This window comes from Pseudophryne corroboree, chromosome 3, assembly GCF_028390025.1.
Source record: "Pseudophryne corroboree isolate aPseCor3 chromosome 3, aPseCor3.hap2, whole genome shotgun sequence".
Classification (NCBI taxonomy): Eukaryota; Metazoa; Chordata; class Amphibia; order Anura; family Myobatrachidae; genus Pseudophryne; species Pseudophryne corroboree.
The window spans coordinates 540,163,545-540,183,907 of NC_086446.1; the positions used below are offsets into that span (position 1 = coordinate 540,163,545).

Sequence of the window (20,363 nt, forward strand, 5' to 3'; positions counted from 1 at the left end):
ACACATGTTGCTATTCAGCCACCAAGACATAATGAAGAAATTTATAGAAACAGGAAACTGTTTCATTCTCTGAATGTAATGGTTGTTTGTGGGCCATCCCTCCAGATCCTTTCCCTGAACGCAAAGTTTACAGGAAGTTCCCATGATGCGTATGTCATTAGACAATCAGGGATATGGCAGAGATTAAGATCAAGTCAACGACCAGACATGTGGTTATTGGGTGAGTTGTTGCTCAAATTTTTTAGTTAAAAAGTAACAACAATATATGAAATTTGAGATCTAAAATGTGGCTCTTATTCCAACAGGAGACCGTGGATATCCTTGCACCCCCTGGCTCATGACTCCTTACCGTAATCCCAGGCCAGGACCACAGATGGCATTTAACTCCGCGCTTACTGCCACTAGGCAGCTGGTGGAGCGCACAATTGGTGTCCTGAAAGGGCGCTTTCGTGTGCTCCACCGCACGGGTGGCGACATCATGTATTCGCCGGAGATGGCAAGTAAAATAGTGGTCCTGTGCGCAATACTCCATAATATCGCGGTAAGGAGTAGTGTTGAGCTTCCTCAGGCAGAGGAATTGCCTGATGAGGAGCCAGGGGTTGTGCCACGCTTCGGTGGGGGGAGTGTGACACGGAGGGGGAGCCAAGTGAGGGCAAGAATCGTAGCAGAACATTTCAGGTATAGTGTTTTTCCCATTTATATTTGCACAAATAATACAACCCAGTATGCTTATGTATTTTTAAACATGATTGCATTTAGTATGTTCTTGTAAAGTGATTTGGGAATGCTGTTGTTGTGTTTGAATGGTTTTTTCTTTTTAAACATAAAAAACAAAAACACGTTAAGCTGACAATGTTTATGTAATAATTTAAATACTGTAATGTTAATAAATAGTGTCCTTATTTATTTTATATCCTCAAATCCTGATTATGTAAACAAACACACAAACAAATGATACTCAATGTTTGACACTTTGTGACTGTCCAGCTGAATGATCACACGACCTGTGGTGAGTACACAGATATGTTTAGTAATTTTCAGTAAAGTCTGTCTCTGTGTGTTTTATCTAATTGTTTCTAACAAACATTTTCGCTTCTGCTAATGCGAATTTCCGCTCGTGCAAAATAACACTCTGCTCTTCACAGCATTGCAAAGATCAATAAAGTTATTAGAAATGACATATTTTTGGCCAATCACATGCTACCAGACACTATAAATATATGCCCAAATAAGGAAAACGCCATTGCCATGATGCGTGCAGCACCGTTCTCCAGGCGGGAGCTCCGCGTGCTGGTGGCGGTGATGGACCGCCGCGTAGGCCGCGTTGGGCGCTTCATCCCCAATCGGGTGAAGCGCGAGGCCTACGCGGAGGTCCGCCGCCTGCTGCGGACTCGCGTCCGCAGCAGGCGGACAATCATCCAGCTGGAGAGGCGCTGGAGTGATCTCCGCAGGCGGACTCCAGATCTGTTGGCGGAGATCCGCCAGCAAATCCGTGCTCTCCATACACGAAGTAAGTTACATTACATACGATTTTTAGCTTAAAATGTGCTAATGTTTGCTTGTTTTTCTTTGTTTCCGACGCATTGTTGAAAACCATTGTGCAAAACCATGTGCACTGCAGGGGAAGCATATGTAACATGTGCAGAGTGTGTAAGATTGTGGTGGTGTGTGTTAAAGCATTTTTTAAATTTGCAGTGTTAAAATAAAACAGGCTGGATTTTCCATGCCCATAATTTCTAAACACACCCAAATCTAACTCTCTCTGCACATGTTATATATGCAACCCCTGCAGAGCACATGCTTTTGGCCAAATGCTAAATAAATTCCTGCTGTAATCCCCTTGGAATTACCAAGATTTTACAGTAAGTGGTAGGCTAATTGCATCCTTCAGTGTATTTTTTTGGAAATTAGGACAGTGTGTGTGGTTAGGGAAAACAGTACTGACTGTAGTAAAGTGACACGAAACAAGTGCATGTTTTCAAGAAATAAGAAGCAGCCTGGAAACTGGTCCAAAATACTGGATCAGTGCTGGCTATATAATAAGGTGCCTTGAATACTAATCTGGTGATGGTGCCTAGACCAATCACTATGACTCAATGGACTAGATTAAGGAATGAGCTTCAAAGTTCACGTTTGGAAACATTTTATTTGCCGTGGCCAACATGAAGAGGATCTTAACATGTTTGAGTTTCAAAATAAAATATATTTAAAAAAAAATATGTAACAGAACATTGATATGAACAAATGAATACTATGTAATTTTGCATAATTTAACAATGTTTACAATATTTACATTCTAGGACAACAACAACGGCACAACTCCCCACCCCCTTCCCCTTCCCACTCACCCTCCCCTTCTCACTCCCCCTCCCCTTCTCATTCCCCCTCCCCTTCTCACTCCCCCTCCCCTTCACAGTCCCCCTCCCCTTCTCACTCCCCCTCCCCTTCACAGTCCCCCTCAGCTTCCCAGTCCCCATCATCTTCCCAGTCCACCTCATCTTCCAAGGCCCCCTCATCTTCCCTGGCCCACTCCACTTTCCATTCCCCTTCTCACCACACCTCTCCATCTCTTTCTGGGACCCCTTCTCCTCCTTCCCATACCCCTTCTCCTTCATCTTCGTCATCCCCATCTGAACCCCCCTCACCCTCTATTGCCTTACATTTCTCTCCACCCCCCTCGCCCTCGCAATCAGACCCCCCCTCTGAAATTGTTGCTCCAATCCAGCCTCCTTCCCCAATCCCTCCTCCTTCCCCAATCCCTCCTCCTTCCCCAATCCATCCTCCTTCCCCAATCCCTCCTCCTTCCCCAATCCCTCCTCCTTTCACCATCCCTCAGCCGGCTTCACCGATCATGCCAAGCTCACCACCCAGTGAATGGGCACAGGAAGCCCCTGACGAACATTCCGGGAGTCAGGATGTTGCCGTGGAAAGTAAGTTTTGTTTTGGTGTCGAAATGATTACCCACTTACACTTACAATGCCAAAACATGCAGGGTTGTACTGTTTGAATTCTTGTCCCCAGGACAAAATTTGGATATTTTCATCATGGTGTACATGTTGCCTTTACATATTTGTGAGTGTCATTATATGTACAGTGTGTATGTGTGCAATATTTTGTGTGTCCACTCTAGGTTGACACTCATTAGGTAGCCAGGGTTGGCAGGACAACAGGGTTTATATGTGTTAGTTTTGAAGGCCAACAGTTAGACCTGAGTGGAGTTTAGTATGTTGTTGTCGATTTACACTTGGGCCTGTGTAGTCAGAAAATTTTAACTTACAAAACACATGCTTCACTTTGTTATGTAGACTAATGACACACTGATTTGTGGTGGGAAAGTTACATTCACAAAATGAAAAAACATTCAAATAAACCCTGTTTGCACTTATTTAGTAAGGGCAGCTTTCAGGGAGTGTGGGAATGCTATGATATGGTGGCCTTCGGAAGATATTGATATGCAGTGTGAGGAGGCAGGACCAAACCCCTTTTAAATAATGCCACAAATAAAGGATGTGAATGAATGGCAACATGGTGTAACAGTGTTGAAGATGGAACATAGGGGTTAAAATCCAAGATGTTTGCATGCCGGACAAATTTTAGCAGTTGGGCCAAACCATGTGCACTGCAGGGGAGGCAGATATAACATGTGCAGAGAGAGTTAGATGTGATTGGGTAATTTTGATTCTGTGCAGGGTAAATACTGGCTGCTTTATTTTTAATGTGCTAATTAGATAGAAGATTGAACACATCCCACCCAAATCTAACTCTCTCTGCACATGTTATATCTGCCTCCCCTGCAGTGCAAATGGTTTGGAGCAACTACTTAAATTTTTAAAGCTGCAATCAACTTGGAATTACCACCATAACTTTAACATGGGATGTTGCCCAGAACAAACAATACAATTAATCTTGACTATTGGGGAACAACTTCTACAAGTTATTAAATTTATTTAGCCTTGTTTGCTATGGCCAACGCTACATCTTACAATGAAATCACATAGGAGCAAATGTAGGCCATGCTCTTTACAATTGGAATAAGTCACACAAAAAAACTGAGCATGCTGGCTTTTTTTAAGGCTAATGATTGAACCCTAAAACAGTCATGATGTATCAACTTTGCCATTAAGCAGGCCTGTCCAAACTGCGCAACTGCAACTGTAGAAAAACTACACATCCCAGCATGCCCTTACACAGGTTTTTCATTCCCTGGCACCAAAACTGAGTCAACGACTGCTGGTATATGTAGTTTCACACAAGCAGGAGGAATGCAGTTTGGACCTGCATGCATTAAAGTGTGCTTTGTGCCTTGCTAGGCTAATAAGCAATGTGAGTAAGTTAGTAATGTTTGTTATCTCTTAATTACAGATGTTGCCGTTGGAGATCCAACATCCTTGCAGGATATAGTTTGCAGTATGAGGCGCCATCTCCAGGCCTTGGTGGGGCTTTTGGACGCCATGCAAAAATTTTGTTAATTTTATGATTATAATTAAAAATATTATAAAAAATGATAATATCAGTATTCCACTTTTAAAAAAAAATAAACTAATAAATTTAAAAACTTCAGCGGCTCTTTATTATTTAGTCATGCAATAAAGGAACAGCAGATTGCAGAACAAACATTTCTTACCTTAAACATTTCAAACATCTAACGTAAGTTATTTTAAATCAACAACTAAAACATGTTATTGGCTTTTTAAACATGCATACACCTTCATTCACATACAAAAACTCTACTTTAATAAATTCTACAAACACATTAGACCAAGCACATTGCAAACATCTATATTTATATTAAACATGTAAATAAAAGGAGGTTATTTTATGGCTACAAAGTGTTTTTCTGGGATTTCAACAAATACTTAATTGATCATGACCATTTCAATTAATTCACTAATTGGATTTGTTATTGAGGAGGGCTTGTGGACTTTGATTTGGAAGGTGTTAGTCCACTTAATAGTATAAAAACAAATTGTGGTGCGTTTTTCAGCAAAAGTGATCACTTTAACTGAAAAATGTGTAAATATACTACAACTTAGTATTTGTACGAAGAAGTATGTGTTTATGCGATGGGTTCGCATTGCTGCGAGGATTTCGCATTGTTGCGATGTCATTTGCCGTACGCCCACTTTGTGTAATAATGCGTGCGAATGTGCTAAAATACGTTGGGGGCGGATGTTCGCAAATTTACTACATTAACGCAACTTTACTAATAGGCTGTGCGAACGAAAAACTTAGCGAACAACTCGGAATGAGGGCCAATATTTTTGGAGTTGCAAGTCAGCCGCATTGGACAGTGTAATTACTGCCATGGCCGATCGACAGACATTTATCCTGTTCCTTCATACTGCATATCAAGGAAAACACCCTGAGTGTGGGAAAGCAGGACAGCCCCCTAACATTATATCCCACCAAAATTTGGGCAATGGAAACATATAACCATTATTACCATTACACAGTCTAGTGCATGTTGTTTTATGGAAAGCAAATATTTGTCCATGCGTTATATTTTATTACTTGATAGCCTTTAATTAAAAAATTCCCAATTACACACCATCTGGCCATGCTTTCTGTTCTTTTTTGTTCAAATTAACTGTTTGTAAAACTAAATAATAACTGTGCGCCAGCTTCTACATACATACTGCATCATCTTACCACATAGTTTTCCTTATAAATGTGTTCCAGCAAACAAAACATTTATAAGTACTGGCAGAATGCATTTATATATACATAGGATGAGTTAGAGGCTGGAAACCTCCAACTCTGCCATTATTGTGAGGGGTTGAAAACGTGACCTGAAAGACAATATCGTTTAAACCCAAATCTGTCAGCAAAATCCACATTTGTTTCCAAATGCCGTTACCTGCTGTTTGTTAATCTCCAATGCCACTTATTTATCTGACGATTTCTAGACATGCAGAACATTGTGTTCATTGTGTAATAAGCCCACGATTTTGCATGACATAAGCATCCCATCTGGCATGACTCTGACACTGTAATCTGTAGGCTTCCAATTACATTACTATCCTACATTTTGGCAAGATGTTAATCTCCAGTACACGTTCGTCATACAGAATCTTACAATAGTATTCACACACTTCTGATAATGACAGCTCTCTTGGCTCACAGCTGCTCCTCTTATTCATTGACTTCCAACAAGAAAAGTGCATTTTAAACTAATACCCCTTTCTCATACGTCCTAGAGGATGCTGGGGATACCATAAGAACCATGGGGTATAGACAGGATCCACAGGAGACATGGGCACTTTAAGACTTTGAAAGGGTGTGACTGGCTCCTCCCTCTATGCCCCTCCTCCAGACTCCCGTTTTAGACTTGTGCCCAGGCAGACTGGATGCTCTCTGAGGAGCTCTACTGAGTTTCTCTGAATAGACTTTATGTTAGGTTTTTTATTTTCAGGGAGATCTGCTGGCAACAGTCTCCCTTCTTCATGGGACTTAGGGGAGAGAAGTTAGACCTACTTCCAGTGAGTTAAAGGCTCTGCTTCTTGGCTACAGGACACCATTAGCTCCTGAGGGTTTGATCACTAGGTACGCCTAGGGGCTCATTCCCAGAGCCGGCCGTCACCCCCCTTGCAGAGCCAGAAGTCAGAAGACACAGCGGCTGCGCTGCACGCCATGCTCCCACACTCAGCGGCACTACAGGGTGCAGGGCGCGGGGGAGGGGGGGGGGGCGCCCTGGGCAGCATATAGACCTCTAAAAAAGTGACTGGCAAGAGGGGACAAGGTGCCAAGCCACTGTCCTAACCCCCGCCAGTATAAAGATTTTGGAAAATAGTGGGGCTGAAGCGTGCCATTTTGGGGGCGGGGCTTAGTCCTCACAGCTCACATCAGTGATTTTTGGTGCAATATAAGTTATTATAAAAGCGCTGCAGGTCTGGGACATTCCGTAACTGTTTCAGAACCGGGTTTAAGCGCTGGGTTGTGAGCTGGCAAACTTCCTCTGTGTCTCTCTGACAGGCTTTATTGTGGGTCTGTCCCCTATATGCCCAGTGTGTTTGTGGGTGTTTTGTGCACGTGTGTCGGCATGTCTGAGGCTGAGTGTTCTTCCCAGGAGGAGACTGTATTAGGCACACAAACGGCTGTGGGGGTGACCCTGTCGGCACCACAGAATCCTGATTGGGTAAATGTGTTGAATGCTTTAAATGCTAATGTGGCTCTTATTACCAAGAGATTAGATAAATCTGAATCTCAGAACCAGGCATGGAGGAAATCTGTGGAGGATGAGTTATTACAAGTTCAGACCCCCTCGGGGTCACAAAAACGTTTGTTTGCCCAGTCGGCAGACACGGATACCGACTCTAGTGTCGATTATAGTGATGTCAGATTAGTTCCAAAATAGGCAAAGAGCATTCAGTACATGATTGTGGCGATAAAAGACGTATTACATATTTCTGAAGACCCTGCTGTCCCAGATAAAAGGGTCTGTATGTACAAGGAAAAGAAACCTGAGGTAACGTTTCCTCCCTCTCATGAACTGAACACTCTTTTTGAAAAGCTTTGGGAAAATCCTGACAAAAAGTTTCAAATTCCCAAAAGGATTCTGGCGGCATATCCGTTTCCCTCTGGGGATAGAGAAAAGTGGGAGTCACCACCCATGGTGGACAAGGCTCTATCCCGGTTGTCAAAAAAGGTGGCTCTCCCGTCTCCTGACACGGCAGCCCTTAAGGATCCTGCAGATCGTAGACAGGAAACTACGTTAAAATCTATTTATGTCACCACAGGTACACTGCTCAGACCAACAACTGCATCTGCGTGGGTGAGTAGTGCTATCGTGAGGTGGGCAGATAACTTGTCATCTGATATAGATACCCTAGATAGGGATAGCATCCTCTTAACGCTGGGTTGTATCAGGGACGCTGCAGCCTACCTAAAGGAAGCACCAAGAGATATAGGCCTTTTGGGATCAAAGGCCAATGCCATGGCAGTCTCGGCAAGGCGAGCTTTGTGGATTCATCAATGGAATGCTGATGCTGACTCCAAGAAAAATATGGAATCTCTACCATATAAAGGTGGTGTCTTGTTTGGTGACGGTCTCGCTGATTTGGTATCTACGGCTACCGCGGGTAAGTCATAATTTTTACCTTATGTTCCTCCACAACAAAAGAAAACACACCACTATCAGATGCAGTCCTTTCGGCCCAATAAATACAGAAAGGGCCGAGGTTCCTCCTTCCTTGCTACTAGAGGGAAGGGAAAAGGTAAAAGATCACCGTCAGTGGCAGGTTCCCAGGAGCAGAAGTCCTCCCCGGTTTCTGCCAAATCCAGCGCATGACGCTGGGGCTCCTTTGCGGGAGCCCGCACCATGGGGGGGCGGACACGTCTCAAGCTCTTCAGTCAGTTCTGGGTTCGCTCGGATCTGGACCCATGGGTATTATAAATAGTGTTCCAGGGGTACTAATTGGAGTTTCAAGACGTTCCCCCTCGACGATTTTTCAAATCGGCCTTGCTAGTTTCTCTGCCGAGGTAGTATGCGACGCAATACAAAAGTTGTGTCAAAATCAGGTCATTATCGAGGTTCCCCCGTCACAACAGGGAGAAGGCTTTTATTCGAGCCTGTTCGGCTCGGTCAGACCAATTCTGAACCTAAAATCCCTCAATTTCTACCTAAGAAGATTCAAATTCAAGATGGAGTCTCTCCGAGCAGTAATCTCCAGTCTGGAGGAAGGGGATTTTATGGTCGGTGGACATAAAGGACGCCTACTTACATGTCCCCATATATCCTCCGCATCAAGCTTATCTGAGGTTTGCAATTCAGGATTGTCATTACCAATTTCAGACGTTGCCGTTTGGTCTGTCCACGGCTCCGAGAGTTTTCACCTAGGTAATGGCGGAAATGATGGTTCTTCTGCGCAAGCAGGGAGTCACAATTATCACGTACTAGGATGATCTCCTGATAAAGGCGAGATCCAGGGACCAACTGGTCCAGAACATTTCACTCTCCCTGACAGTTCTGCAACATCACGGTTGGTTCCTAAACTTGCCAAAATCGCAGTTGACTCCGACGAAGCGGCTGTCGTTTTGGGAATGGTTCTGGACACAGAATTACAGAGGGTTTTACTTTCAGTGGAAAAGGCTCTGGAAATTCAGAGTCTGGTCAAACATATTCTAAAACCAGAATCTCACTCCTGTGGTGGCTGCACAGCTCTCACCTCCTAGAGGGGCGCAGGTTCGGGATACAGGACTGGATCCTAGTAACCACGGATGCGAGTCTCCGAGGCTGGGGGGCAGTCACGCAGGGGGAAAACTTCCAGGGAAGATGGTCAAGCCAGGAAACTTGTCTACACATAAACGTTTTGGAGTTAAGGACCATTTACAACGGCCTTCTTCAAGCGGAACATCTTCTTCGAAATCTGCCCGTACTGATCCAGTCGGACAATATAACTGCAGTAGCGTACATAAACCGCCAGGGCGGAACAAAAAGCAGAGCGGCGATGGCAGAGGCCACAAAGATTCTCCGCTGGGCGGAAAGGCATACAAGCGCGTTGTCAGCGATCTTCATTCCAGGAGTGGATAACTGGGAAACAGACTTCCTCAGCAGACACGATCTCCATCCGGGAGAGTGGGGTCTTCATCAAGAAGTCTTCACAGAAGTGACGAGTCTATGGGGAACTCCTCAAATAGACATGATGGCATCTCGTCTCAACAAGAAGCTTCAGAGATATTGTTCCAGGTCAAGGGACCCTCAAGCTATAGCAGTGGACGCCCGGTGTGGTTTTTCAGTCGGTGTATGTATTCCCTCCACTTCCTCTCATTCCGAAAGTTCTAAAGATCATAAGAAGAACAAAGGTTCAGGCGATCCTCATTGTTCCAGACTAGCCAAGGAGGGCTTGGTATCCAGATCTTCAGGAATTACTCATAGGAGATCCCTGGCCTCTTCCTCTATGCGAGGACCTGTTACAACAGGGGCCGTGCGTATACCAAGACTTACCGTGGCTACTTTTGACGACATGGCGGTTGAATACCAAATCCTAGCCCGAAAAGGTATTCCCAGTGAGGTCATTCCCACACTTCTTCAGGCTAGAAAAGGAGTAACGTCTAAACATTACCACTGTATTTGGAGAAAATGTGTCTTGGTGTGAATCCAAGAAGGCTCCTACGGAAGAATTCAGTTAGGACGTTTTCTCCATTTTCTGCAAGCAGGTGTGGATGCAGGCCTAAAGTTGGGCTCAATTAAGGTACAGATTTCAGCCTTATCAGTTTTCTTTCAGAAACAATTGGCTTCCCTTCCAGAAGTTCAGACTTTAGGGAAAGGTGTGTTGCACATCCAACCTCCCTTTGTGCCCCCAGTGGCACCATGGGATCTTAACGTGGTGTTGCAGTTCCTTCAATCACATTGGTTTGAGCCTTTACAGAAGGTGGAGTTGAAATTTGTCACTTGGAAAGTGGTCATGCTGTTGGCCTTGGCATCCACGAGGCGGGTGTCTGAGGTCTGAGTTAGCGCCTTTGTCTCACAAGAGCCCTTATTTGATATTTCATGTAGCTAGAGCAGAGTTGAGGACTCGTCAGCAATTTCTGCTGAAGGTGGTTTCATCTTTCCACATGAACCAACCTATTGTGGTGCCAGTGGCTACTGATACCTTGATTGAGTCGAAATCTCTGGATGTGGTCAGAGCTTTGAAAATTTATGTCGCCAGAACGGCTCAAATTAGAAAAACAGAGGCTCTGTTTGTCCTGTATGTTCCCAACAAAATTGGGGCTCCTGGTACCAAGCAGACTATTGCACGCTGGATCTGTAATACAATCCAGCATGCTCATTCTACGGCTGGAGTGCTGTTACCAAAATCGGTGAAAGCCCATTCTACCATTAAGGTGGGCTTGTCCTGGGCGGCTGCCCGGGGGACCTCGGCATTACAACTCTGCCGAGCAGCTACTTGATCGGTTCCAAACACTTTTGCAAAATTACGGGGGGTTTGGCGCATTTACCCATGTTTTTTGCTAGTGGAAAAGGGTCCCTCTGCAAAAACCCAGATCAAGTGACCCCGGAATCCTACCCGGGTATCTACCTGGGTAGCACACGGGTATGATCCGGGTAAGGTTGTAGTGTAAACGGTAGCCGTGTCGATGCGACACTGCTCCCGTTTACACTGTATGGAAGGGCGGCGCTGGCAGATCATGTGCCAGCGCCGCCCCTGCCGCGTCACCAGCAGTGTCACCAACCCGGCAATATGCCGGGATGGTGACTGCTGATGGGAAAGGGGCCATCGATGCAGGTCGCAGCCGGGTAGCACCCGTGTCAGGCTCCCAGCTGCGACCCGCATCATAGATGGAAAAGGAGTACATATGTAACTATATTTTTCCTGTGCAGTACTGTACATATTGCAATTCTGTGCTGTAATTGTGAGGCATATTTATCAAGGTTGTGTTTTGTGTTTCATACAATGATGCATAACCTACAGTCTAAAGCAGAAGTTTTTACAGTTTTCTAACTACGCTACAGATCACAATCCAAATTATTGTTAGTAGGGACTGTAGTCTAATCTCTCTGTACTAAGGTCCAAAAAGCATAGCTTGGTCCTGAAGGATGCCTCATGATCCTCAGATGGCGTTTAGGTAGCTGATTTATGCCTATGGAGGTATTTTCGGAGGAGAGGGATCTTATGTATCCTCTCCCACAGCTGAGGACTTTCACAAATTGACAGTGTGCACAGCATACTAGCCTACTATTGAAAAAGCATTTCAGGTAGACTGTGAAAGTAACACCTATCAGCGCGGACGTGTACTGCTACATCTGAGAGGCGTGTCATAAAAATGACTTACACCCAAATGTAAATGAGCCCCAAAGTTTGTAAAATCTACTTGTTGAAGAAAAGACACTGATATTTTTCATGATATATTTGTGTATTGTATTTTACAAGAGGTTCCATATACTGTAAGTGGCCATGAGAAACCTTTTTTTAAAATGCATGTAGCCATAGGGATCATTGTGCCTTCTAACTAATGCAGGGAAATGGCACTGATGATACCATTTGAATGTATGTATCTGTTTTCCCTTTTTCCCCCAAGAATGTAATAGCTACTTGTACGTAATGGGGGTAAGGTGCAATCAGGGAGATTGCTGGTCTATTCAGGGAGTCAGAGAGATTGCTACTATTCAGGGAGTCTTCTGCAGAATGTGGGAGGGTAGGTAACTATAATGCACATGTACAGTGTCAGTAACTTGTGAGGATTCTTGAGAAAAGACAGAAGATTCCTGCAATGTTTCAGTGAGCATTTCACAACAATTGTGTTTTATTGAAAGCACTGTCCCTATAGAAATTGTTAGGCTAGTGTCTCTTTTACCCTGGTGGTCAGTGCCAAATTGGGGTACTAAGGACCCAGGTGGAATGCAGTGTGCTACAGAGGAACCAAGGGTATTTAGCTGATAAACCCAGGGAAGTCATGTATTTGGAGGATAAAAAAAAAGTGTGTCTTACATGCAGTGCACCTCTCCCCTGCAGCCTTCTGCATCTGAAAGCATGTAACTGATCAACCAGAACACATGTGAGGAACTCCCTTAAGAAGTCAGGGTGGGTGTGTGACTTGCCTGTCAATCTGGGAGGGGGAGGAGGAGTCTAAGGTATAAAAAAGCTGTCTGGGCCATATGATGGTTACTAGTCTGTGGTCATCCTGATGAAATAAACCGTAATGGACAAATCCCAGTCCTCATCTTCCTCTACACAGCTTATTTGTTACTATATATATATATATATATATATATATATATATATCCTATGTAAAAAAGAAACCACACCACACGGCTTTGTGGGCAACGTTTCAGCGCCTCTCAGTGCTTTTATCAAGCCATATGAAAAACTGAACAAACTGACCAAATACAGTATATAAGTCCCCATCGCCACAGCCAGCAAGACGCGCCGAATCTCCTTTTCCGGTCACTGCACAGACCTTTCCCGGAAATGACGGTGGTCTCTATGGCTACAAAAATAACAAAACACCGCAGTGAAATGTACAGTGCATAGTACATTGAGAACAAGAGCACAAGAGAGCGCATTAACAATGCACATAATATACAGTTAAGCTTACAGCATAATAATAACAATTGTAAAGATTATACTGGTTAATTCATATACAATTCTAAATAGTATCAGCAGACCACGGCCGTATTTATGAACATCGGAACAATCACAGTTAATTAAGGTGTGATGTGTATTCTAAATGGTTAACCTAAAGATCAAATAGACCTAAGTAACAACATCACAAAGGAAGCTGAAAACGAGGCAATCATGATACCACACAAATGAATGCCTGCAGACCCGAAGACTCCTTCAAGCTGCGAGAGGCTAAGGCATCGAGTCTCATAATCCATTCAGATTCCCTTTGCAATAATTTGGTAGACCTGTCACCTCCTCTAGGTAAAGGAGGCACATGGTCGATATTGCGATAATGCAGTGATGACAGGTTATGCTTTATGTCAAAGAAATGACGTGTCAACTGGCTGCACACTAGTACCAGTATTTAACGCAGCACAGATAGCCGTGCGATGTTGGGCCATGAGCTCACGAAAAGTGAGCTCAGTCTTCCCAACATAGATTTTAGAGCAGGGATAGGTGATGACATAAACTACAAAACAACTAGTGCAGGTGAGGCAATGTCTAATAGAAAATGTTTGTCCTGTCTAAGGGTGGTTAAATGCAGACCCCGTTTGTAAGAAGCTGCATGTCGTACAACTCAGACACTTAAAGCATCCATGTTTGGGCTTGCCCAAGAATGGGACATTTTCCTTTTTACTCATCATGGACACATCTTTACGTACAATATAATCTCTCAAGTTCTTACCCCTACGGTAGCATGTCATAAGGGACTTATGGTGAAATACACCTAAACTTTATACGACGTGACAATGGACCACAATGGTTTTGCCTTCTTGTTGATAAACCTAACTCATATGTGTGAACTTATTACACCAAACCTGACGATTGCTGTTGTCATCTCTTTTCCTAGATGACAACAACTCGTTAGAGGGAATGGCAAGGGCCTTAGTTCTAGCTCTCTGTAGATCACCTTCACTGTAACCTCTCTGCCGAAATTTCAATAACATATTCTCCAATTGTTGAATACCTTTCTCTCTGCTACTAGAGATACGTAGTGCTCTCAGGAACTGGGAGTAAGAAAAAACATTTTTCAAAGGAACAAGATGTGCACTTGAGGCCAACAGCAGGTTATTTCTGTCAGATGGTTTCATGTACAGGGCAGGCAACAATCTGCCTTCAACTTTAGTTAGGGCACATCCAAAAAATTAACACATATGCCGTTCAATGTGTAGGTGAACTTCACCGGGCTTTCACTAGCACTGTGTACAGACATTAAAGTCACAAATTCGTCCTCTGTGCCTCCACACACTATCAGCAGATTGTCTATACATCTGAAATAAGTTAGCACCCTTTCTGCAGTGGTGTGATTAGAAAAAAACAATTGCTGTTCAACCATAAACATGAACATGTTGACATACGATGGGACCACATTGGACCCCATTGCACAACCAGACGTGTGTAGGTTGGTCCCATTATCATAACAAAAGTCATTTCTCGTTAATACAAGTTCCAGCAAGTGCAATATCGTTATTTATTAACAATGTGGATTTGATATGTTTACTATTATGATTGTGTTGTGATTGAGCCCATTTGCCACTTGTGCTCCTGTTTTTAAACATTAATCTTGTTATTCTGTGTTTGTATTTCTCACAGCTGTGTTTTGTTATTAGTGGTAGCCATGGAGACCGTCATTACTTACGGATTGGTCTGTGCAGTGACTGGAAATGGAAGCCCGGCGGGTACTGCTGGTTGTGATGGCGGGCACATATAAAATTGGTAAGTGTGTGGATCTGTTTTACATGGCTTGAGAAAAGTGCTGTTTGGCGCTGAAACGTTGCCTGTGTCGGACTGGAGCATAAAGGGCCCACCGGGGGTATGCAGTGGTAGGGGCCCATGATTAGAGGTGTGGCCAGCCACCACAGAGGTTTGGCTAACTACTATAGAGTACCTGGTCTGGACTCCTTGATAATTTATATAGTAATTAATGCTAATGCATGCATAATAATGTGCCAGATTAATGACAGCAATGTACTGTAGAGAATACATCATAATCCTGTCAGTAGCGGATCTTGCCACGGGCAAGCAGAACTTTTGCCCGGGGCGCCGCCTTTCCGGAGGGCGCAGGGCGCCAACCGGAGGGCGCCGCACCAGGGCAAGATCCGCTGCTGCTGTGTGCCCCCAGCTACCCGCCTGCTGCCACTGGCCGCTGCCCCCCCCGCTGCCGCTGTGAAGGGAAACTAGACGCGTACACGTCTAGTTTCCCTTCGTGGAGAGGTCCTTTACTGTGCGGTGCATGATGACTTCATCGCGCACCGCACATCATTTCAGTCTGTACAGGGGGTGTAAATGACCACGCCCCCTGTATGAAGCCACGCCCCCTATTGCCGCCCGCGCCAGAACCGGCCCTGAATCCTGTGCAGTATAAGGTAACATATGTATAATGTATAATTCAAGTGCACAGTCTAGAACCTGATCCCTAGAGGAGGAGGGGCCCCCAGGCAGTGGGGCTTACCGGTGGTTTCCCCTGTACCCCTGTGGGCCAGTCCAAGCCTGCACGTTGCCCACTAAGCCGAGTACTGTCATCTGCTTAAACGAGTCGTGAGTGCCGCCATTGGAATTATATATATATATATATATATATACACATGTAGAGAGAGAGAGAGAGACAACAGCAGTGGTGCGGCACTCAGAAACAATTTTCCAAAAGAAACTCACGGACACAAAGGTCAAGTGTTCAACGTTTCAATCCCCATAGGATTTTCGCCAGGAATAAACATTATACAAATCAAGCTTACCACCTTATAACCCCAAGAACAAACGTGGACACATACAGATCATATATATATATATATATATATATATATATATACAGTGTGTATACTGTATATTAAGAGAGAAAATCAATGTTATTTTGCAGTCACACATGTACAGAAACAGTAGCATGAATAAAAGAATCATCTAATAGTGTGTGTGTGTGTGTGTGTGTGTGTGTGTGTGTGTGTGTGTGTGTGTGTGTGTGTGTGTGTGTGTGTGTGTGTGTATATATATATATATATAGCCCACAGTCGGCGGCACCCCCGGCTCCCTCAGCGGGGAATAAAACGAGACCGAGTCACGTAAGAAGTGACTTCTTACGTGACTCGGTCTCGTTATATTCCCCGCTGAGGGAGCCGTGAGTGCCGCCGACTGTGGGCTATGTTTGGAGACATCCTTGCTGGGGATGCCATACGGAGGGCACCGGCCTAATTCATTTGTACCATACAGTATGGAGTGCTGCTGATCACTACAGAGATTATATATAAATATATATATATATATATATATATTACATTGCATTGCAAGAATAAAAAGCATATCAAAAACGAACAAACAAACAAACAAACAAACAAACAAACAAACAAACAAACAAACAAGGAATATAAATTTGCTGTAGGCTTTACTGCCTTTGTACAGAGCTACAGAAAACTTGCGGTACCATGTAAATAAAAGATAGTAATTAACAATAATAGTGAATTATACGTCACATAATTCTGATCATACAACTCATTCATTTAATACTGTCCTCTCTTTTTTTTCTGCATATTAGGTTCTGCTCTCTAGTGCAACATTTATTTAGTTTTTTTTTTACTATCATAGTATAGTGTTAACATTAACAATAACAGGCAAGGACGCAGCCTGCTTGTGAAAAGGGAAGGAACTGCAATATTAAAGATCCCACAAGAGGGCGCATGTGAGAACTGCAGTGACAGCTGGGGTTGGTTTGTTGTGTTGGGTTTCCAAATCTCCAGGGAATCCATGAGAGAGCAGAGATAAAGGAGTGAGAGAGAGCTGCTCGAGTCTCTCCCAGCCAGGCATCGCTCTCCCTGCACTTCCAAGCCCGACACACACATGAAGATATACCTGTCTGTCCCACCTGCCTCTCCGTACCTCTGTTTCCCTAGCAAATATGTGTTCCATAGGACTTGCGGCTTCAGTGCCTAGGTAAATCCTGCTGAGCAGACCCATGCCTGTGGACCCCTGTGGTGCGACATGTACGGCTAAGCCTTCCCCAACTGCTGCAACATCCAGCCATGAAGGACGGAGGCGAGTCAAAGGACCAGCAGCTCACGGTAAGTCTCCCCATAACCTCACATTATACAGTAGGTATGTCCTCTCATCACTGATGTGACAGAGACATGTATATAATCTGCCCAGTGGTCACTGACCACTTCCTAGCTGTGTGCTCAGCAAGATGTAGCTCCCATTCTGCTTCTCAGCTATAACTCACATCTATCTATCTATCTATCTATCTATCTATCTATCTATCTATCTATCTATCTATCTATCTATCTATCTATCATCACACACATGTACATTGTATTTTATTTATTGCAATTCCATTACATGTTCCAAGAGATATATATATATATATATATATATATATATATATATATATAAAATAAAATTATGATACACCAGGTGATCTCGGTGAATGTCCCCAACAGGTCACACTGGGAAGCAGCTTATTTGGAGGTACCAGGGCTGTGTGATACATGAAGGCTGCATTGTGTGTGCTAATACTTTGTTGTCGGTATTATTCTTCCTGTTGGCGTGTGGCGTGTGTAATGTAAAGTGTCTGACAGTCTGAGTGGTGTTACCGTGACATGCCTGAGCATAGTTCTGTTCACACTGCACTGCACAGTAATTGTGTGATGAGTGTGTGTTAATCCGTCGCTGGGGGTCTTAAGCAAAGGATTAGAATGGACAAATAATGACATATAATTACTGTGACATTACAGGATTCATATCAAACTTCAGCTGCGCTGATAAGATGCAGAGCTGGTAACACTATTTAAACAGCCAAGGTCTATAATAATGACCTAGTGGTAGAGTTCTTCAGCCCATGAAGTGACCTTTATTCAATACGACTAATAGCATATTGTCCACAAAGAGGTAACACGCACTTTAGATTGGGCTCAATTCAGAAGCAATTACCATATAGCACATATTTTATCTGATATAGTATACTGTACCAGGTTATATCTTGAAACATGAAATGTTTAAGGAGAAAACGTAAAAGGGTTTAACTTAGTTCCGCATATATGCTCACACATCTTTGAATCTGTCATCATACTATTATTTTCATGCTCTGCTCTTGTTTTGTAAAGGCATCAAACTTTATTTTGGCTTATTGACCTCTTTCCTTGTGGAGCTTACAATCTAATTTTCCAACCACATACTCATAAACATACCCACCATGCACAAGTTAGTCAGAAAGCAGATGAAACTACTATTATAGAGGGGTATTTATCAAAGCTTGGATAGAGAGAAAGTTGTGAGAGATAAAGTACCAACCAATCAGCTCCTAATTGTCATTTCTCTGACGTCCTAGTGGATGCTGGGGACTCCGTAAGGACCATGGGAAATAGCGGCTCCGCAGGAGACTGGGCACAAAAGTAAAGCTTTAGAACTACCTGGTGTGCACTGGCTCCTCCCCCCATGACCCTCCTCCAAGCCTCAGTTAGATTTTTGTGCCCGAACGAGAAGGGTGCACACTAGGTGGCTCTCCTGAGCTGCTTAGTGAAAAGTTTAGTTTTAGGTTTTTTTATGTTCAGTGAGACCTGCTGGCAACAGGCTCACTGCATCGAGGGACTAAGGGGAGAAGAAGCGAACTCACCTGCGTGCAGAGTGGATTGGGCTTCTTAGGCTACTGGACATTAGCTCCAGAGGGACCGATCACAGGCCCAGCCATGGATAGGTCCCAGAGCCGCGCCGCCGGCCCCCTTACAGAGCCAGAAGACAGAAGAGGTCCGGAAAATCGGCGGCAGAAGACGTCCTGTCTTCAACAAGGTAGCGCACAGCACTGCAGCTGTGCGCCATTGCTCTCAGCACACTTCACACTCCGGTCACTGAGGGTGCAGGGCGCTGGGGGGGGGGCGCCCTGAGACGCAATAAAAACACCTTGGATGGCAAAAAATGCATCACATATAGCTCCTGGGCTATATGGATGAATTTAACCCCTGCCAGAATACACAGAAAAACGGGAGATAAGGCCGCCGAGAAGGGGGCGGAGCCTATCTCCTCAGCACACTGGCGCCATTTTCCCTCACAGCTCCGTTGGAGGGAAGCTCCCTGGCTCTCCCCTGCAGTCACTACACTACAGAAAGGGTTAAAAAAGAGAGGGGGGCACTAATTACGCGCAGTATTAAAAATACAGCAGCTATAAGGGGAAAAACACTTATATAAGGTTATCCCTGTATATATATAGCGCTCTGGTGTGTGCTGGCAAACTCTCCCTATGTCTCCCCAAAGGGCTAGTGGGGTCCTGTCCTCTATCAGAGCATTCCCTGTGTGTGTGCTGTGTGTCGGTACGTTTGTGTCGACATGTATGAGGAGAAAAATGATGTGGAGACGGAGCAGATTGCCTGTAATAGTGATGTCACCCCCTAGGGGGTCGACACCTGAGTGGATGAACTGTTGGAAGGAATTACGTGACAGTGTCAGCTCTGTATAAAAGACAGTGGTTGACATGAGACAGCCGGCTACTCAGCTTGTGCCTGTCCAGACGTCTCATAGGCCGTCAGGGGCTCTAAAGTGCCCGTTACCTCAGATGGCAGATATAGACGCCGACACGGATACTGACTCCAGTGTCGACGGTGAAGAGACAAATGTGACTTCCAGTAGGGCCACACGTTACATGATTGAGGCAATGAAAAATGTTTTACACATTTCTGATAATACGAGTACCACCAAAAAGGGGTATTATGTTCGGTGAGGAAAAACTACCTGTAGTTTTCCTGAATCTGAGAAATTAAATGAGGTGTGTGATGATGCGTGGGTTTCCCCCGATAACAACTGATAATTTCTAAAATGTTATTGGCATTATATCCTTTCCCGCCAGAGGTTAGGGTGCGTTGGGAAATACCCCCTAGGGTGGATAAAGCGCTCACACGCTTGTAAGAACAAGGGCTCTACCCTCTTCTGAGATGGCCGCCCTTAAGGATCCTGCTGATAGAAAGCAGGAGGGTATCCTAAAATGTATTTACACACATACTGGTGTTATACTGCGACCAGCAATCGCCTCAGCTTGGATGTGCAGTGCTGGGTTGGCGTGGTCGGATTCCCTGACTGAAAATATTGATACCCTAGATAGGGACAGTATATTATTGCCTATAGAGCATTTAAAAGATGCATTTCTATATATGCGTGATGCACAGCGGAATATTTGCCGACTGGCATCAAGTCTAAGTGCGTTGTCCATTTCTGCCAGTAGAGGGTTATGGACACGACAGTGGTCAGGTGATGCGGATTCCAAACGGCATTTGGAAGTATTGCCTTATT

General features: G+C 44.3%; 2 protein-coding genes across 3 annotated transcripts in view; both read left to right on the top strand.

The window, feature by feature from the left end:
- Positions 1-207: 207 nt before the first annotated feature.
- On the top strand, positions 208-4,546 carry LOC135057333 (uncharacterized). The gene is made up of 5 exons (XM_063963223.1): positions 208-220; positions 590-678; positions 988-1,009; positions 2,301-2,930; positions 4,363-4,546. The coding sequence occupies exons 1-5, from the start codon at positions 208-210 to the stop codon at positions 4,467-4,469; spliced, it is 861 nt and encodes a 286-aa protein (XP_063819293.1). The 3' UTR covers positions 4,470-4,546.
- Positions 4,547-16,810: 12,264 nt separating this feature from the next.
- The window catches only part of KIF19 (kinesin family member 19), a 240,429-nt gene continuing 236,876 nt past the window's right edge, over positions 16,811-20,363 (top strand). For both annotated transcript variants that reach the window (XM_063961184.1, XM_063961185.1), the window contains exon 1: positions 16,811-17,152. In XM_063961184.1, coding sequence (XP_063817254.1) covers positions 17,114-17,152 — 39 coding nt within the window. In that variant the 5' untranslated portion in view covers positions 16,811-17,113. The remainder of the gene's footprint in view (positions 17,153-20,363) is intronic.

What these genes read in the sequence shown, in the direction of transcription:
- LOC135057333 (XM_063963223.1), top strand. An exon ending in GAATGATCACACGACCTGTG is followed by an intron (nt 1,010 to 2,300) that starts GTGAGTACACAG and finishes TTTACATTCTAG; the next exon opens with GACAACAACAACGGCACAAC. An exon ending in TCAGGATGTTGCCGTGGAAA is followed by an intron (nt 2,931 to 4,362) that starts GTAAGTTTTGTT and finishes TCTTAATTACAG; the next exon opens with ATGTTGCCGTTGGAGATCCA.